General features: G+C 48.0%; 1 protein-coding gene across 2 annotated transcripts in view; it reads right to left on the bottom strand.

Annotated features, from left to right (window-relative positions):
• Positions 1 to 20275, bottom strand: part of COLEC12 (collectin subfamily member 12) — a 202089-nt gene that overhangs the window by 40811 nt on the left and 141003 nt on the right. For both annotated transcript variants that reach the window (XM_060200768.1, XM_060200767.1), the window contains one exon: positions 3223 to 3345. In XM_060200768.1, coding sequence (XP_060056751.1) covers positions 3223 to 3345 — 123 coding nt within the window. The remainder of the gene's footprint in view (positions 1 to 3222; positions 3346 to 20275) is intronic.

The following is a 20275-nucleotide window of genomic DNA, read 5'->3' as shown; positions in this document are numbered from 1 at the left end:
CATATGCTGCCAGTCTTGTGACCAAAGTAGAATTAACACAGTTATGAAGAATCAAGGGGGAAGGGCCCGGGCTGTGGTGCACCAGGTTAAGCGCACATAGTATGAAGCCCAAGGACCCTGGTTTGAGCCCCCAGCTCCCCACCTGCGGGGGGGGGGGGTCGCTTCACAAGCTGTGAAGCAGGTCTGCACGTGTCTGTCTTTCTCTCTCCCTCTCTACCTCTCCCTCCTCTCTCAGTTTCTCTCTGTCCTGTCCAATAAAATGGTAAAAATGGCCACCAAGAGCAGTGGATTTGTAGTACTGGCACTGAGCCCCAGTGACAACCCTGGAGACAAAAAAAAAAAAAAAAAAAGAATCAAGGAACAGGGATATGTAATTACTATCTCCTGGAGTCAACAACACAGCAGCTATTTCAGTTTTACTTGTCCCAATCACAGTGAAAAGTGGCATTACTATTGCCATCTTACAGAGAGTAAAATACAGCCTCTAAGGGGATGGCTCAAACCCAGGTTACACAGCCATACAGAAGACTCATCAAGATGTCTGGCATCAGAAGCACTTAAGGAACACCACAACTGCACTACAAATGGCAAAAATCAAAACTGAACAAGACCATCTGCCTTCAAAAGTTTATTTTCATTCCAACACATTACGTGTCTTTCAGAAACCACCAAACCAGGGGAGGAAGAAGGAGTGAGCTAAGTTGGAAGGAATTCACTTTGATACCTTCTCCCTTCGGGTCAGGCGCATAAACCAAGGAAGAGAACAGGGGGTTGTGAGAATCCTGTTAAATCAGTCAGGTTTTTTGAGAGAAGGCAGCTGAGTGAAGGTTTTTGTTGCTGCCAGAATTTTATGAATCTCGGGAGAGGTTTTCAGATAAGCTGAGACAGAGAAAGAACAAAGGAGAGAGGCAAAGGCACCGCAACACTGGAGCTTGGGGACCAGTCCTGAACATGGGTCTCGGGCAGGGCAGAGCAGACCGCCTCCTAGCTGAGCTAGCGTGCTGAGTGGAGGCTGACAGGTGGACAGAACCAATGTCTGCCTCTTGCTGAGGCCAGATGCAGGTCTAGCTTGCTGAGTGGAGGCTGTGAGGTGGACAGAACCAATGTCTACCTCTTGCTGAGGCCAGATGCAGGTCTAGCTTGTGTGTCGCTGTGTCTCTTGCTGAGGCCAGATGCAGGTCTAGCTTGCGTGTCGCTGTGTCTCTTGCTGAGGCCAGATGCAGGTCTAGCTTGCGTGTCATTGTGCCTCTTGCTGAGGCCAGATGCAGGTCTAGCTTGTGTGTCATTGTGCCTCTTGCTGAGGCCAGATGCAGGTCTAGCGTGCTGAGTGGAGGCTGTGAGGTGGACAGAACCAATGTCTGCCTCTTGCTGAGGCCAGATGCAGGTCTAGCGTGCTGAGTGGAGGCTGACAGGTGGACAGAACCAATGTCTGCCTCTTGCTGAGGCCAGATGCAGGTCTAGCTTGCTGAGTGGAGGCTGACAGGTGGACAGAACCAATGTCTGCCTCTTGCTGAGGCCAGATGCAGGTCTAGCGTGCTGAGTGGAGGCTGTGAGGTGGACAGAACCAATGTCTGCCTCTTGCTGAGACCAGATGCAGGTCTAGCTTGTGTGTCGTTGTGCCTCTTGCTGAGGCCAGACGCAGGTCTAGCTTGCGTGTCATTGTGCCTCTTGCTAAGGCCAGATGTAGGTCTAGCTTGTGTGTCGTTGTGCCTCTTGCTGAGGCCAGATGCAGGTCTAGCTTGCTGAGTGGAGGCTGTCAGGTGGACAGAACCAATGTCTGCCTCTTGCTGAGGCCAGATGCAGGTCTAGCTTGCTGAGTGGAGGCTGTGAGGTGGACAGAACCAATGTCTGCCTCTTGCTGAGACCAGATGCAGGTCTAGCTTGTGTGTCGCTGTGTCTCTTGCTGAGACCAGATGCAGGTCTAGCTTGCGTGTCGCTGTGTCTCTTGCTGAGGCCAGACGCAGGTCTAGCTTGCGTGTCATTGTGCCTCTTGCTGAGGCCAGATGCAGGTCTAGCTTGCGTGTCGCTGTGTCTCTTGCTGAGACCAGATGCAGGTCTAGCTTGCGTGTCGCTGTGTCTCTTGCTGAGGCCAGACGCAGGTCTAGCTTGCGTGTCATTGTGCCTCTTGCTGAGGCCAGATGCAGGTCTAGCTTGTGTGTCGTTGTGTCTCTTGCTGAGGCCAGATGCAGGTCTAGCTTGCGTGTTGCTGTGTCTCTTGCTGAGACCAGATGCAGGTCTAGCTTGCGTGTCGCTGTGTCTCTTGCTGAGGCCAGACGCAGGTCTAGCTTGCGTGTCATTGTGCCTCTTGCTGAGGCCAGATGCAGGTCTAGCTTGCGGGTCGCTGTGTCTCTTGCTGAGGCCAGATGCAGGTCTAGCTTGCGGGTCGCTGTGTCTCTTGCTGAGGCCAGATGCAGGTCTAGCTTGCGTGTCGTTGTGTCTCTTACTGAGGCCAGATGCAGGTCTAGCTTGCGTGCCATTGACAGGAAGACTCGCCATGGCTATTAGGGTTTCTGGCTCTGACCCGCGATACTTTCTTCCCCTGGTGCCTGTTACACAAGGGTGGGTGGAAGGTTCCCATTTTGCCTGCATAGCTGGAGGGTTCAGGAAAAAAGAAATCCTCCGTGCACCCTTGCCAAACAGTGCATGTCTGCACACCACCAAGTATGGCCGAGCTGCTGCTGCTCGGCTCTAGAAGGCGACAGAGGAACAGCAGTGCCCTCAGCACAGGTGCCTAAGAGACAAGGTGTCAGCTGGCCAGCTCCGGTGGGTGGGGTAGGTCTTATCTGCGGAGCTCCTGTGTCTGGTTTACTCTCTGTCAGTCTAGGTTCCCGCATGCTGACTCTCAGGTCTCCTCTTTCAGATAAGACGAACAAAGATAGGAGAAGAAGCCATAGCTGGAACTAGATAGGAAGAAGAAACAGAGAGGAAAACACTTGTATAACCCAAAAGGATCATTAGTGATTCTTGAAATGAGTCAGAAAGAGATTCCAAAAAAAAAAGAAAAAAGAAAGCATGAGGTCCTGAATTTCTTAGGACATGTGCTCCAATTCTTTCTCTACTTACTTTCTCTCATGTTAATAAATCTGAAAAATATGCAAACAAAAAGAAAGAGAGAAAGAGATCCCACAGCTGTAAGAAACTCAAGACGCACATGTGGGGTTTGTGACACTGCTGCATGTGTGGGTGTAAGGCTCCTGGGCAGGAACAAGGAAACGCACTTGCCTTTGTACCCCAGGATGGCGACTGTGACGGTGAGCAAGGCGCACAAGACGTATAACAAGACGATGGAAGACTTGAGTGCCCAGCTGTTCTTACACTTGGTGCATCGTGTTCCTTCCTGAATACCTGGAAGAGAAACCAAGTCTCAGTAACGATGACCCAAACACTGCGTATGCCGCATAGTGTGGTCACACCTTAGGGTTAACATGCTGTGGCTAAGAGTGATTTTCACATGTGCCTTAATACAGGATGAGTGGTGTCTTACAGTTAAATATACTCACTATTTTAGCAAGTGGGAACTTTAAATACTGCATCTATGTTGTTCTAATTGTATTTATTTATTGCTTTAACTCAAATCATTTATTTAATGAGGTAGAGACAGAGCAGTGCATCTAGGATTAAACCGGGAGCTTCAGGTGTTGAAGTCCTGCACTCTACCAGATGAGCTAGTTTCCCAGCTGTTGTAATTGTATCTAAAAAGGGCTTCAAAACAGCATGCAACATGGTCCCACAGCAAACTGTCAAATTCCATTACTAATTCCAATTACTTTTTCAACAGAAATCTTTACATGACGAAATGCTGAAAATACTACACGTGACTAGGAGAGTGGCTCCGTCACTGAGTAAGGTTTGACCCCAGCAGCATGTGAGAGCAGGAAGGAGAGTAGATGAAGCGGGGCCAGCAGGGGCCCATCTTGTGCACACACGAGCACCTGCAGGAACCTGAGTCCAAGCCCCACGGCCACCACATGGAGACACTTGAGGGGCCAAGCTTCATGGCTGGTGCTACAGTGTCCTCCTATCTTTATCTCCCTCTTCATCTAGAGGAAAGAAGAAAAGGCCTCCCAGAGCAGTGGGGTCACGGAAGCATCTAGCCCTAGCTATAACCCTCCTGGCAAAAAACAAACAAGGAGACATCACAGACGGGAGTGGCGCCCTAGTCTCTGTCCCCTCCCTGCTTCTCTGCAAGGCCAATCTACTTGTTTCAGTAGTTGCTAGACCTACAACTCAAAGACAGCCAGAATATTGTGACTTCTCCCTTAGTTTTTGTTACAGTGTTGTGTTCAAGATACTTTCTACTGAGCTGCAAGAGCTAAAGTTAATGAAGTTTGAGAACAGGCTGTTAAACTGCTGGTAGGCTGAAATCAGCCCTGGAGGTAACATTTACAGCATCGATATTGTCCTACGTAGTGTGGCCCTGGAGGTAACATTTACAGCATCGATATTGTCCTACGTAGTGTGTTATGACACCCGGACCCCCAGAAATGGTTAACCAACATGCTACTTGGTTGTAACGCAATATGACCTTTAGCAGAAAATAACTGTACCTTTTATAATTAGACTGTTCAACATACAATCATTTTTACATGCTAAATATATTTACAGAAAACAGACACTGACCTTTATTTAAACCATCTCAGCCATATGAATAACAACTATGGAACAGTTAGAAACAAGTTTTTTTTAAAAACTCTTCACCTTTATTTTTTTAAATATTTATTTTCCCTTTTGTTGCCCTTGTTTTTTATTGTTGTTGTAGTTACTATTGTTGTTGTTATTGATGTCGCTTGTTGTTGGATAGGACAGAGAAATGGAGAGAGGAGGGGAAGACAGAGAGGGGGAGAGAAAGACAGATGCCTGCAGACCTGCTTCACCGCCTGTGAAGCGACTCCCCTGCAGTTGGGGGGCCGGGGCTGGAACCGGGGTCCTTACTCCAGTCCTTGCGCTTTGTGCCATGTGCGCTTAACCCACTACACTACCACCTGAGCCTCCCCCCTTTTTTTTTAAATCAGAGCACTGTTCAGCTCTGGCTTATGGTGGTGCAGAGGTCTGAACCTAGGACTTTAGAGCCTCGGGCATGAGAGTTTCTTTGAAGAACCATTATGCTCTCTACTCCCGCTCTGAAGCCAGACTTTTTTATTACTGATTTAATAATGACTGACAAGATTATAGGATAAGAGGGGTAGATTACACACAAGTCCCACCACCAGAGTTCTGTGTACCACCCCTTCTACCTAAAACCAGAAATTCTGAAGAGGAAGTACACTGCCACTTCTGCAGGGGAGCTCAGAACTAAGCATAAAAGAAAGTCTTCCGGGAGCCGGGTGGCGCAGCAGGCTAAGCGCACATGGCGCAAAGCGCAGGGACCGGACAAAGGATCCGGGTTCAAGCCCCCGGCTCCCCACCTGCAGGGGAGTCGCTTCACAAGCAGTGAAGCAGGTCTGCAGGTGTCTGTCTTTCTCTCCCCCCTTTGTCTTCCCTTCCTCTCTCCATTTCTCTCTGTCCTATCCAACAACAGTGACATCAATAATAACTACAACAATAAAACAACAAGGGCAATAAAAGGAAATAAACAAATATTAAAAAACAATAAAGTCTTCCAGCAGATTGATATGAAACCTGAAAATAGAGACTGGACATTCTACTGTGGCCATCGCCTGGTAAGGGATTTCTCTGTCCCCAGCAGCAAGAGCACAAGGGACTGGTCTCCCAGTTGTGCCCCACAGCTGGTGACAGGGTAAGCTGTGAGCATTGAACCACAGCAGGGTTCTTTCCTCTGGTTTATAATTTTACACACAGTGACCTCCTTCAGTGAAAAGAGTTCCTCAGCTGTGTTTAACGCAGAATGGTGAGACTGACACCGTAGAACACGCCTCAAATTTAACTTTCAGGAGCTGAGCAAACACTCTGGGGTTCTGACCTACACAGGCTGGGGGTGCTGCTCAGTCTGCCTGCTTCATGGCTTAGAGTGGGGCCATTCACACTCAGGGTGCATAGACGTCACTTAAAGAACCTGCCGACACACAGAATTTCTGATCCACGAGATCTGAGAGGGGCTGAGAATTTAAACCTCTGACTAATCCTTAGGGGTGCGGATGCTGCTACTTTAGGGCCAGGCTGTAGGGATGAGGTGCCTCAGACTTGACGTGCTTGTAGGGCACATTGCTGAGATGCAGTTTCTCACCCAGCAGCACTCAGACAGAAGCTACGGTTCTGCATTTCCAACCAAGTCCAGGTAACACTCAGTCAGAGAAACAAGCTTAGAGGTTCAGAAGATGCTCAAGCTGAATGAGCCTTTGGTTAGCTAACGCCTTAAGGGCGACTCTCTGGAATCAGACTTGAGCAAACATCCCTAGAGTTTTCTCTTTTCTTTGTCCTTTCTCTCTCTCTCTGTCTCTCTCTCTCTCTCTCTCTCTCTATATATATATATGTTTACTTATTGCTTGATAGAGACAGAGACCAACAGAGATGGGAACATAGAGAGGGAGAGAGACAGAGAGACACCTGCAGCCCTGCTTCACCACTTGGAAAGCCTTCCCCTGCAGGTGGGGACCAGGGGCTTGAACCCAGGTCCTTGCTCACTGTGGTATGTGCACTCAACCAGGAGTGCCACCTCCAGGCCCTGAATTTTCTCTTCTCTTTTCTCCTTTTTCCAGTCTCCTTTAACTGCCCTGGGAACTCAGTACACCTCTGAAGTTCAAAGCCCAGGCATGGGCCCTGCCAAGCCAGACCTTTCCTACCAGCATCCCTGTTTCCGCCCACCTATAAGCTATTTCCCCACCCCATTCAGAGATGTCTTCAAGTATTCTCTTGACTGTTTCCAGGCTCTGATAATCTTCTGTGGGAGGTGTGTTGTTATTCCTTTCTCATTACAGTAACTGACCAGTTATTACCTACACTGAGCGAGGCACTCAACACTGCATTTTTCTATTTGCCTGCTTTTCAGTACTGAGGTCTCGTGCATGTGTAATGCCACTGCCTAGTGATCTTCCCTGAGCCACTTTCCCCACTCATCTAACTTAAAGGGGCGAAAGATAGATAGATAGACAGATAGATGATATATAAGATCATAGATAGATGACAGATAGATAAAATCATAGATAGATGATAGGTAGATGATAGGTAGATATATGATAGATAAGATCTATAGATAAAATCATAGATAGATGATAGGTAGATGATAGGTAGATATATGATAGATAAGATCATAGATAGATGATAGGTAGGTAGATAGATAATAGGTGGTAGATCATAGATAGATGATAGATTGATAGGTAGATAGATAGGTAGATAGATGACAGACAGACAGACAGGAGATAACATGACACTGCTGCTATTGCCCCACCACCCATGACACTACTCCTAGTCTGTCAGTAGTACCCCCACCCCCGGTGGGAGGACGCATACCCTACAGGGCAAACCTCTTCTGTACCCCGCACACAGCATCTCTGGTTCACGTTCTTCTTCTAGCGTTTGCCCTTCTTCTGTAGCCAGTCAACAGCGTCAGGTTGAGCCTGATGTAAAGTTTCGAGACCTCCTTTGAATCTGGAGAGGTGGCAGTCGTTGACTATGTGGGTCCTAGTCTGTCTGGAGCCGCAGGGGCAGTTCGGGTCGTCTCTGGCTCCCCAGCGATGGAACATAGCGGCGCACCGGCCGTGGCCTGTTCGATAGCGATTGAGGGGGGCCCGATCATAACGTGCTAGGTCAAAGCGGGTTGACGCTCGCAGGGGTCTGTGATGAGGTGTTTGTTCTTGACCTCAGCTGACTGCCAACACTGTTTCCAAGAGTCTGGAACAGAGAAGTTCAGTGTAGGCGTAGGGGACCAGACTGGATGACGAGACGTCAAGTGTTGGACAGGGTGGGTGAAGATATCCGTGTATATTGGCAGGTCCGGTCGAGCGTAGACGTGGGAAATGAACTTAGATGATGCCGCATCCTGACGAATATCTGGCGGGGCGATGTTGCTAAGCACTGGCAGCCATGGAACCGGGGTGGAATGGATGGTTCCAGAAATTATCCTCATGGAGGAATATAATTTGGAATTGACCTAGTGGACATGGGGGCTACGGAACCATACTGGGGCACAGTATTCTGCAGTGGAATAGCATAATGCCAGAGAGGATGATCGTAGTGTGGAAGCGCTCGCGCCCCATGAGGAGCTGGCCAGTCTTGCAATGATGTGATTCCTCGCGCACACCTTTGCTGCAGTTTTTACGAGATGTTCGTGAAATGACAGGGTGCGATTGAGAGTAAAGCCGAGATAGACTGGCTGGGCTTCATGCCAGATTCTCGCATTGTCAAGCTGCACATTAAGCTCACGCGAGGCCGAGGCATGGTGTAGATGGAAAACAGAGGATACCGTTTTTGCAGTGCTAGGGATTAGTCGCCATTTTTTACAGTCATCAGATATCAGAGACATGTCTTTCGTGAGTTTTCACGTGATAACACTTCACAGGTGCATGGTGGTGAGAACGGAAATGATATCCTATATACCTACACAGTCACAAAATTCAAACGTGGGTTGTTCTGACTTCACACACATGACCTCGCTCCTTCTCCCTCTAGATATTTTCCAGCCACCATTCTAGTATGAGGATTCCTCAATCTCAGTAAGTCTTGCTCTCCCATCCCACCCTGTACTTAAACGCTACAGTTTTCCTGCCAATAACAAAAACAACAAACAGAAACAATGGCTCACTAGAGCGCGCATGCACACACGCACTCACACGCACACACACACGCATGCACGCACACACGTGCACGCACACACACACTCACATGCACACACACGCACACATACACACGCACACACACACTCACATGCACACACACACGCACACATACACACGCACACACGCACACACACACGCACGCGTACACACACACACGCACACACACACGCACACACGCACTCACATGCACACACACGCACACATACACACGCACACACACATGCACGCACACACACGCACACACGCACTCACATGCACACATACACACGCACACACACATGCACGCACACACACGCACACACACGCACACACACGCATGCACACACACATGCACACGCACACACACACGCACACACACATGCATACACGCACGCACACACACACGCACACACACACACACTCACACACGCACACATACACACGCACACACACGCACATGCACATGCACACACACACTCACACACAGACAGCTCTTGGACTGTCTATACTCTGCTTTTTACGGAACAAAGACACTTCAGTCCACTTGGAGTACAGTTACTCTTATTAGAGGAGAAGGTCCTAGTATAGGCAGATCCACAAACACATCAAGGTCATATACACAATACACCTGACGTGTTGGCAAATGAAAATGTCTAAAACACAAAAGGGAGAAGAGAGTGGAGAAGCAGCATTGGTGGAGACTGGAAGACAGTCCTGTGCTGCTGGGGACTTTCACTTCTATGTCAGGGCTGTGGTGGGCGAGGGCTTGACATTGTTCCAGGGGCTACTTCCTACACTCCATGTCGAGAAACTCAGAGGGATTAAAAAGTAAACAGAGTCTGAGTCTGGAAGCCTGAATAGAGATCACCTATTCTGGAGGGGAAAGCCAGGCCACCCCCCCCAACCCCCGCTCCAGTGCAGGTGCTCTCCTGCCCCTGCCATGTGGCCAGTATGGGATCTACCGCTGGCCGCCCCGCACACGCACACGCACACGCAGCATCCGGGCAGGTCTCTCCCAGACAGTGGTCAGGGCCCCACACTCTGAAGAGCAGGACTCTTCCTCATGAACTGCATTTCTCTCTGCTGACGAGGTCAGCATTTAATCATTATCACATGGCACCACCTGGCCTCCTTCTCACTTGACACACTTTCTCTGTCTTGTTTTTACTCCTCACTTATTTTTAATAAGAATTCTATTTTATCTTTCCCTTTCTGCCCTCCACTGGGAGGACATCTGGCCAAACATACAGATGCCTACTACAAAGAGACCCTGCTGGCTCGTGGAGCTAGGGGACCCTCCTCTTTGAACCCAGAGGGCCACAGAAAACATTCACGAGCGGCACCCTGTTACCCGCCTCTGTAGTGTTTGTTTTCTTAGCATCACTTTCCTGAGACTGGGGACTTGGTTCCTGTGGGGGAGGGAGGGCAAGGGGATGGATCCACAGAGTGTGTGTGTGTGTGTGTGTGTGTGTGGGGGGGGGTGGTTTAGAAATTCTAGTTCAGGAAGTGAGGCAGTTTTGCCCTCACCACCAAAAGATCTAGCTTATTAAAAATCTTGGCCCAGAGAACACATTTGCAATTCAACACATTTGCAATTCAACAGGCTGGGCGTGTCTGCAGTATCCACGCTTCTCCGCTGGTTAGTCCTTTGAACTGTCTCCCATAAACTTTGTTTCTTGGCTCTTGTCCTGAATATATTTTTGAGTGCTCATATCTCCATTATCCAAAAGGTCTGAGGCACAAGAGGCATCGGAATTCCTCTGGCTATGTCCCTGACTATTCTACAGAGGCTCGGAATAGGCTGACAATTGGGCCCCGGTTCCCCAATGCAAAATGCCCCGCACCAGCTGGCTTCCAAGGACATGTTTAAATAGGAAAAGGGCCTCGGGTGGTGAAGGTGGTCAGCTGCTTGGAGAGGGTAACTCCACACTGCAGGAAAGACAGTGCAGAGAGCAGCAGAATTCACCCACAAAGGGAATTCCTTTTTGCTGTGGTTCTCCACAAAGAGCCCTCCCAAGTGCTGTGGCCCAGCTCCAATCCAGTCTGTTTTTCCAGTCCTTTTGGAAAACACTGTCATTCTTCTGAAATGCACATCACAGAGGGAGGTTCCTCTGTCAGATCCTGCTGCTCAGTCCTCTCTGAGGAAGGCTGAATGTGGTGCAGGGTGGGGGCAGGCTTCCATACCACCGTCATTGGCTACAGCTCAGTGATACTGGCGTGAGGGCCATGTCGGCAGAGAAAAGCTTCAGAAAGCTGGCGGTTGCAAAACCCAGAAACCCGCAGGTTTCGATCTGAGAGTCGCAGTGGCCTTTTCATGTGGGTTTATAGTTATTAATCTACTGCCTGGTGGAATATATTCCCGTAAGCCCATGCGAATGATTTGACTCTAACAGTAGAACTGATGCCTCAGATACATTCCTGGAACTAAAATGCCGCCGGAGCAGCACAGCCCTAAGAGTGAGCCTGCAAGTCAGCTGTTTGCACGTGACGCCAGTTCACTGGCACAAAAGCTAAGTGCACAAGACCCTTCACCTACAGAGAAGTAGTTTTCCACACTATGAAGGCTATCTACTAAATGACGATGAAGACTTACTTATTAAAGTTATTTTTACTGGTAAATAGTTACCCAAATAAAAATTCCAGTATTGGATACCTTATTACACCAAGTTTCCCAAGGATGTGGAGAATTATGAAAACAGAAGCAAGGCAAGAGTGAGCAATGACAGCACTTTCTGTGCAAAGTCCCAAGAGCCTCAGAGCCTGCTGCTGCATATGATGCGTCCAAGTCAGGAAAGCACCCAGAAGAGTCTTACACCTGCACGTGTTAGCCCGCTCGGGCTCGCAGCAGCACTTTGCACACTTAGCGCAGGCTTAGCTTTTCATCGTGGGGCTGGGCCGCGGCACACCTGGCTGAGAGTCTTATGCACCTGCACGTGTTAGCCCGCTCGGGCTCGCAGCAACACTTTGCACACTTAGCACAGGCTTAGCTTTTCATCGCGGGGCTGGGCCGCGGCACACCTGGCTGAGAGTCATGCCACTGTGTGCAAGGACCCAGGTGCAAACGCCCTGACCCCACGGGCAGGTGGGAAGTTTCATAAGTGGTGGAGCTATAGTGCAGCTGTCCTCCTCTCTCCTTCCCTCTCTCAATTTCTCTCTGTCCTGTCAAATAAGAAAGAGAGAAATCAAGGAAGGAAGGAAGGAAGGAAGGAAGGAAGGAAGGAAGGAAAGAAGGAGGAAGATGGGGGCACTGGGCTCATTTTTACAAGCATTGAGCCCTAGTATAACCCAGTGGCAATAAAACATTTCTTTTCATTTGTATATAAAAAAAGAGCAGTCAATTCTAGTTTTGTTAAACCTTTATAGAGAATGTATATTGTTTGGAGAAATGTATAACTTATGATCTGTCTACCTAAAAAGAACTGTAGGCAAAAGCCTAAGCCACTTGGAATACAGTGGCTCAAAAAATGCTGTTATTGTCTCTGTGGTTTTAATAATAAAAATTCTGCACTATCTGAACTGTACATAAACACTTTCATTTTTTATGATTTTTAAAATATTAATTTATTCCCTTTTGTTGCCCTTTTTGATTGTTGTAGTTATTACTGATGTCATTGTTGGATAGGACAGAGAGAAACGGAGAGAGGAGGGGAAGACAGAGGGGGAGAGAAAGACAGACACCTGCAGACCTGCTTCACCGCTTATGAAGTGACTCCCCTGCAGGTGGGGAGCCGGGGACTCAAACTGGGATCCTTCTGCCAGTCCTTGTGCTTTGCGCAACCTGCGCTTAACCCGCTGCGCTACCGCCGGACTCCCAATGCTTTCATTTCTGAGGAGAGGCTGCTCACTTGCGGGAAGCTCAAGCGTCACCTCTTATATAGCGGCTTCTCCCACTGGCCCCTCTCCCCTCGGCTCCCTCCTGTCCTCTCCACGGCCCAGGCACTGAGTGAGTTGCCAAGCATCTTGATGGTACATCTCAGGGGTCGCGACAACTCCATCATTTGGTGCCATCAAACAATGTTTGTCTGTGATTAGGCTCTGGATATTTTAGTAAGAAGGACGGAGGGAACCCAGTGGTCCCCCACCTGTGCTGCGTCACTGACTGGGCAGGCAACCGAGGGGGTAGCGTTAGTTCTTGGCCGACGGCCTGAGTTTGCTGCAGCTGAAGATGGATAAGGGCATTCCGGGCATGGTGCTGCTGTTACTGGAGGACAGAGAGGGGCCAGTGCACCTTTCTCCTTACTCACAACCCAGCAGTAATCCTGCAGAGCATGAATGCCAGCTCTCAGCTGGTGGGCTTTAGGGCTGGGCCAAAAGGGTTAAGTTACAAGCCAGTGAGTGGCAGGGCCTGTCTCTGAACCCTGATTCACACACACACACACCACTCCTCTAACCGCACAGACCCTGTCTCTGAACCCGGATTCACACACACACACTGCTCCACTAAGCCGACAGAACCTGTCTCTGAACACAGATTCACACACACCGCTCCGCTAAGCCCACAGACCCTATCTCTGAACCCCGATTCACACACACACAACGCTCCTCTAAGCCCACAGACCCTGTCTCTGAACCATGATTCACACAACCGCTCCTCTAAGCCCACAGACCCTGTCTCTGAACCCCGAATCACACACACCGCTCCTCTAAGCACAAAGACCCTGTCTCTGAACCCCGATTCACACACACACACTGCTCCTCTAAGCCCACAGACCCTGTCTCTGAACCATGATTCACACAACAGCTCCTCTAAGCCTAGAGACCCTGTCTCTGAACCCCGATTCACACACACCGCTCCTCTAAGCCTACAGACCCTGTCTCTGAACCCCGATTCACACACACACCGCTCCTCTAAGCCCACAGACCCTGTCTCTGAACCCTATTCACACACACCGCTCCTCTAAGCCCACAGACCCTGTCTCTGAACCCCGATTCACACACACCGCTCCTTGAAGCCCACAGACCCTGTCTCTGAACCCCGATTCACACACACCGCTCCTCTAGCCCACAGACCCTGTCTCTGAACCCCGATTCACAAACACACACCGCTCCTCTAAGCCCACAGACCCTGTCTCTGAACCCCGATTCACACACACAGCTCCTCTAAGCCCACAGACCCTGTCTCTGAACTCCGATTCACACACACACACCGCTCCTCTAAGCCCAAAGACCCTGTCTCTGAACCCCGATTCACACACACACACTGCTCCTCTAAGCCCACAGACCCTGTCTCTGAACCCCGATTCACACACACCGCTCCTCTAAGCCCACAGACCCTGTCTCTGAACCCCGATTAACACACACACACCGCTCCTCTAAGCCCACAGACCCTGTCTCTGAACCCCGATTCACACACACACACTGCTCCTCTAAGCCCACAGACCCTGTCTCTGAACCCCGATTAACACACACACCGCTCCTCTAAGCCCACAGATCCTGTCTCTGAACCCCGATTCACACACACACACACTGCTCCTCTAAGCCCACAGACCCTGTCTCTGAACCCCGATTCACACACACACCGCTTCTCTAAGCCCACAGACCCTGTCTCTGAACCCCGATTCACACACACACACACCGCTCCTCTAAGCCCAAAGACCCTGTCTCTGAACCCCGATTCACACACACACATTGCTCCTCTAAGCCCACAGACCCTGTCTCTGAACCCCGATTCACACACACACACCGCTCCTCTAAGCCCACAGACCCTGTCTCTGAACCCCGATTCACACACACACACCGCTCCTCTAAGCCCACAGACCCTGTCTCTGAACCCCGATTCACACACACCGCTCCTCTAAGCCCACAGACCCTGTCTCTGAACCCCGATTCACACACACACACTGCTCCTCTAAGCCCACAGACCCTGTCTCTGAACCCCGATTCACACACACACACCGCTCCTCTAAGCCCACAGACCCTGTCTCTGAACCCCGATTCACACACACCGCTCCTCTAAGCCAACAGACCCTGTCTCTGAACCCCGATTCACACACACACACTGCTCCTCTAAGCCCACAGGCCCTGTCTCTGAGCCCCGATTCACACACACACACTGCTCCTCTAAGCCCACAGACCCTGTCTCTGAACCCCGATTCACAAAAACCGCTCCTCTAAGCCCACAGACCCTGTCTCTGAACCCCGATTCACACACACAGCTCCTCTAAGCCTACAGACCCTGTCTCTGAACCCCGATTCACACACACCGCTCCTCTAAGCCCACAGACCCTGTCTCTGAACCCCGAATAACACACACACACCGCTCCTCTAAGCCCACAGACCCTGTCTCTGAACCCCGAATAACACACACACACCGCTCCTCTAAGCCCACAGACCCTGTCTCTGAACCCCGATTCACACACACACACCGCTCCTCTAAGCCCACAGACCCTGTCTCTGAACCCCGATTCACACACACACACACCGCTCCTCTAAGCCCACAGATCCTGTCTCTGAACCCCGATTCACACACACACACACTGCTCCTCTAAGCCCACAGACCCTGTCTCTGAACCCCGATTCACACACACACCGCTCCTCTAAGCCCACAGACCCTGTCTCTGAACCCCGATTCACACACACACACCGCTCCTCTAAGCCCAAAGACCCTGTCTCTGAACCCCGATTCACACACACACATTGCTCCTCTAAGCCCACAGACCCTGTCTCTGAACCCCGATTCACACACACACACCGCTCCTCTAAGCCCACAGACCCTGTCTCTGAACCCCGATTCACACACACCACTCCTCTAAGCCCACAGACCCTGTCTCTGAACCTCGATTCACACACACACACCGCTCCTCTAAGCCCACAGACCCTGTCTCTGAACCCCGATTCACACACACACACCGCTCCTCTAGCCCACAGACCCTGTCTCTGAACCCCGATTCACACACACCGCTCCTCTAAGCCCACAGACCCTGTCTCTGAACCTCGATTCACACACACACACCGCTCCTCTAAGCCCACAGACCCTGTCTCTGAACCCCGATTCACACACACACACCGCTCCTCTAAGCCCACAGACCCTGTCTCTGAACCCCGATTCACACACACACTGCTCCTCTAAGCCCACAGACCCTGTCTCTGAACCCCGATTCACACACACACCGCTCCTCTAAGCCCAAAGACCCTGTCTCTGAACCCCGATTCACACACACACATTGCTCCTCTAAGCCCACAGACCCTGTCTCTGAACCCCGATTCACACACACACACTGCTCCTCTAAGCCCACAGACCCAGATGTGGAAAACGACAGCAAACCCAGACGAACTGCAATAGGCTGACAGGCTAGACCTGTGGAAGTGTTCTGACAGAATAAAGGGTGAGAAATAGCCTTTCAAATGTTGGTGGAATGGAGCACATGATAAACAACACTGAAATAAGAGAACCATACAAAAGATCAATGAAGCCAAAGGTTGGTTCTTTGAGAAATTAAACAAAATTGACAAATCCTTAGCCAGACTCACAAAAAAGGGAGAAAACTCAAATAAATAGAATTGTAAACGATAGAGGAGATATCACAACAGACACCACAGAAATAAAAAAAAATCATGCGAAGTTTCTACAAACAACTATATGCCACCGAGCTAGAGAACCAGAAGCAATGGAAGAAGTCCTAGAAACATACACCCTCCCAACACTGAGCCAGGAAGAACTATAGAACCTAAATGGACCAATCACAAAGAAATCAAAACAGTTAGTACAGTTATTGAGAGTCAGAGTCTTCCCTACAACAAAAGTCCAGGACCAGATGGCTTGACAAACGAGTTCTACAAAACCTTCAGGAAACAGTTAATACCTACACTTCTAAAGCTCTTCCACAAGATGGAAGAAACAGGAACACTCCCTTTCACCTTCTACGAAGCCAACATCACCCTGATACCAAAAGCAGATAGGGACACAACAAAAAATGAAAACTACAGACCAATAAATATCTCTGATGAACATAGATGCCAAAATATTAAACAAGATCCTGGCCAACCGGATACAACAATATATCAAAAAGATTGTTCATCACGACCAAGTGGGATTCATCCCAGGAATGCAAGGCTGGTTCAACATACGTAAGTCAATCACTGTCATTCACCACATCAATAAAAGCAAAGCCAAAAACCACATGATTATCTCAATAAATGCAGAGAAAGCCTTTGACAAAATACAACACCCATGCATGCTCAAAACACTACAAAAAATGGGAATAGATAGGAAATTCCTCAAGATAGTGAAGTTTATATACAGCAAATTTACAGCCAACATCAAACTCAATGGGCAGAAGCTGAAAGCATTCCCCCTCAGATCAGGGACTAGACAGGGCTGCCCACTATCACCGTTACTCTTCAACATAGTATTGGAAGATCTCTCCACAGCAATCACACAAGAGAAATGAATCAAAGGAATACAGACTGGAAGGGAAGATGTCAAGCTCTCACTATTTGCAGATGATATGATAGTATACATAGAAAAACCTAAAGAATACAGCAGAAAACTACTGTAAGTTATTAGGCAATATAGCAAAGTGTCAGGCTACAAAATCAATGTACAAAAATCAGTGGCATTTCTTTATGCAAATGCTAAATCTGAAGAAGAAGACATCCAGAAATCACTCCCATTCACTGTGGCAGCAAAATGAATAAAATACCTAGGAATAAACCTGACCAAAGAAGTGAAAGACTTGTATACTGAAAACTATGAGTCACTACTCAAGGAAATAGAAACTGATACCAAGAAATGGAAAGACATGCCATGCTCATGGATTGGAAGAATAAATATCATCAAAATGAATATTCTCCCCAGAGCCATATACAAATTTAATGCGATACCCATCAAAGTTCCACCAAGCTTCTTTAAGAGAATAGAACAAAAGCTACAATCATTTATCTGGAACCAGAAAACACCTAGAATCACCAAAACAATCTTGAGGAAAAGAAACAGAAATGGAGGCATCACAGTCCCAGATCTCAAACTATATTATAAGGCCATCATCATCAAAACAGCCTGGTACTGGAACAAAAATAGGCACACAGACCAGTGGAACAGAATTGAAAGCCCAGAAATAACCCCCCACACCTATGGACATTTAATCTTTGAGAAGGGGGCCAAATTATCAAATGGAGGAAGGAGGCTCTCTTCAATAAATGTTTCTGGAGAAACTGGGTTGAAACATGCAGAAGAATAAAACTGAACCACTTTATCTCACCAGAAAGAAAAGTCAACTCCAAATGGGTCAAGGACTTGTATGTCAGACCAGAAACTATCAAATACTTAGAGGAAAACATTGACGAAACACTTTCCCTCCTAAACCTCAAGGACATCTTTGATGATTCAAACCCAATTGCAAGGAAGACAAAAACAAAAACAAATCAATGGGACTACATCAAATTGAAAAGCTTCTGCACAGCAAAAGAAACCATCACCCAAACAAGGAGACCCCTCACAGAATGGGAGAAGATCTTCACATGCCACACATCAGACAAGAGGCTAATAACCAAAATATACAAAAACCTCACCAAACTTTGCAGCAAAAAAAGCAAATGATCCCATCCAAAAATGGGCAGAGGATATGAACAGAATATTCACTACAGAAGAGATCCAAAAGGCTAAAAAACATATAAAAAATTGCTCCAGGTCACTGATTGTCAGAGAAATGCAAATAAAGACAACATCGAGATAACATCTCACCCTTGTGAGAATACATAAAAAATGACAGCAGCAACAAATGCTGGAGAGGGTGTGGGGACAAGGAACCCTCCTGCACTGCTGGTGGGAATGTAAATTGGTCCAACCTCTGCAGAACAGTCTGGAGCACTCTCACAAGGCTAGAAATAGACCTCTTATGTGGCCCAGTAATTTCTCTCTTAGGAATATACCTCAAGGACTCCATAACACCCAACCAAAAAGATCTATGTGCATCTATGTTCATAGCAGCACAATTCATAATAGCTAAAACCTGGATGCAACCCAGGTGCCCAACAACAGATGAGTGGCTGAGAAAGCTGTGGCATATATACACAATGGAATACTACGCAGCTATTAAGAACAATGAACCCACCTTCTCTGACCCATCTTGCATGGAGCTACAAGGAATTAAGTGAGCTAAGTCAGAAAGACAAAGATGAGTATGGGATGATCCCACCCATAAACAGAAGTTGAGAAAGAAGAACAGAAAGGGAAACTTAAAGCAGGCTCTGACTGAGTTTGGAGTAGGGCACCAAAGTAAATTTTCTGGGTGGAGGGTGAGGATAGATGTTCAGCTTCGATGGAGAGTGGGGGGGAGTGGGACACAGACCTTTAGTGGTGGGAATGGTGTTAATATACATTCCTACTAACTTATAGTCTACAAATCACTATTCAATTTATATGAGAGGGGAAAATGGATCAAACATCTCAGACTTTTTGATGCATAGACCATAGCTCTAAGTATATGTTCCTTAAATCTAAGCACTTAAGACTTCAAATTGGCAGTCAGATTAAATTTTTCTTCTTTTTTTCCCTTTATCGGGGGATTAATGTTTTGCATTTGACAGTGAATATAATAGTTTTTACATGCATAACATTTCTCAGTTTTCCACATAACAACCCCCACTAGGTCCTCTGTCATCCTCAGATTGAATTTTAACAGTGGGCTCAAATTGTTAATACATTTATAATAATGACTGGTTCTTGAAATATTAAATTTCCTAAAAGCTTAGACCAGGGAGAACAGAAGCAAATGGTGGTGTTCCTTTATAAGATACAGCTATGTCAGCAGCAAATGCTGGAGAGGTTGTGAGGTCAAAGGAACCCTCCTGCACTGCTGGTGGGAATGTAAACTGGTCCAACCTCTGCAGTCTAGAGAACTCTCAGAAGTCTAGAAGTGCACCTACCCTATGGTCCTGCAATTCCTCTCCTGGGGATAGAGCCTAAGGAACTCAACACACCCATCCAAAAAGATCTGTGTACACATATGTTCTTAGCAGCACAATTTGTAATAGCCAAAACCTGGAAGCAGCCCAGGTGTCCAACAACAGATGAGTGGCTGAGCAAGTTGTGGTATATATACACAATGGAATACTACTCAGCTGTAAAAAATGATGACTGTTTTCAGCTGATCTTGGATGGACCTTGAAAAATTCATGTTAAGTGAAATAAGTCAGAAACAGAAGGATGAGTATGGGATGATCTCACTCTCAGGCAGAAGTTGAAAAACAAGCTCAGAAGAGAAAACACAAGTAGAACCTGAACTGGAATTGGTTTATTGCACCAAAGTAAAAGATTCTGGGGTGGGTGGGGGGGAGAATACCGATCCAAGAAGGATTCAGAGGACCTAGTGGGGGTTGTATTGTTATGTGGAAAACTGGGAAATGTTATGCATGTACAAACTATTGTATTTACCAACGAATGTAAAACATTAATTCCCCAATAAAGAAATAATAATAATAAAAAAAGAGCAAGTGAATCAAGACAGCCAGCAGGATTTTACTGCTGGTGTTTTAAAGCCAGGATCTGAATGGGGCACTCAGTTCTGGACCTTGAGAAAGTGAGCAGGAATTGGAATGACTCAGGTGAAGAAAGATAGCAGGTG

This window comes from Erinaceus europaeus, chromosome 10 (genome assembly GCF_950295315.1).
Source record: "Erinaceus europaeus chromosome 10, mEriEur2.1, whole genome shotgun sequence".
Taxonomy (NCBI): Eukaryota; Metazoa; Chordata; class Mammalia; order Eulipotyphla; family Erinaceidae; genus Erinaceus; species Erinaceus europaeus.
This window is presented reverse-complemented; position numbering and strand designations above follow the sequence as displayed.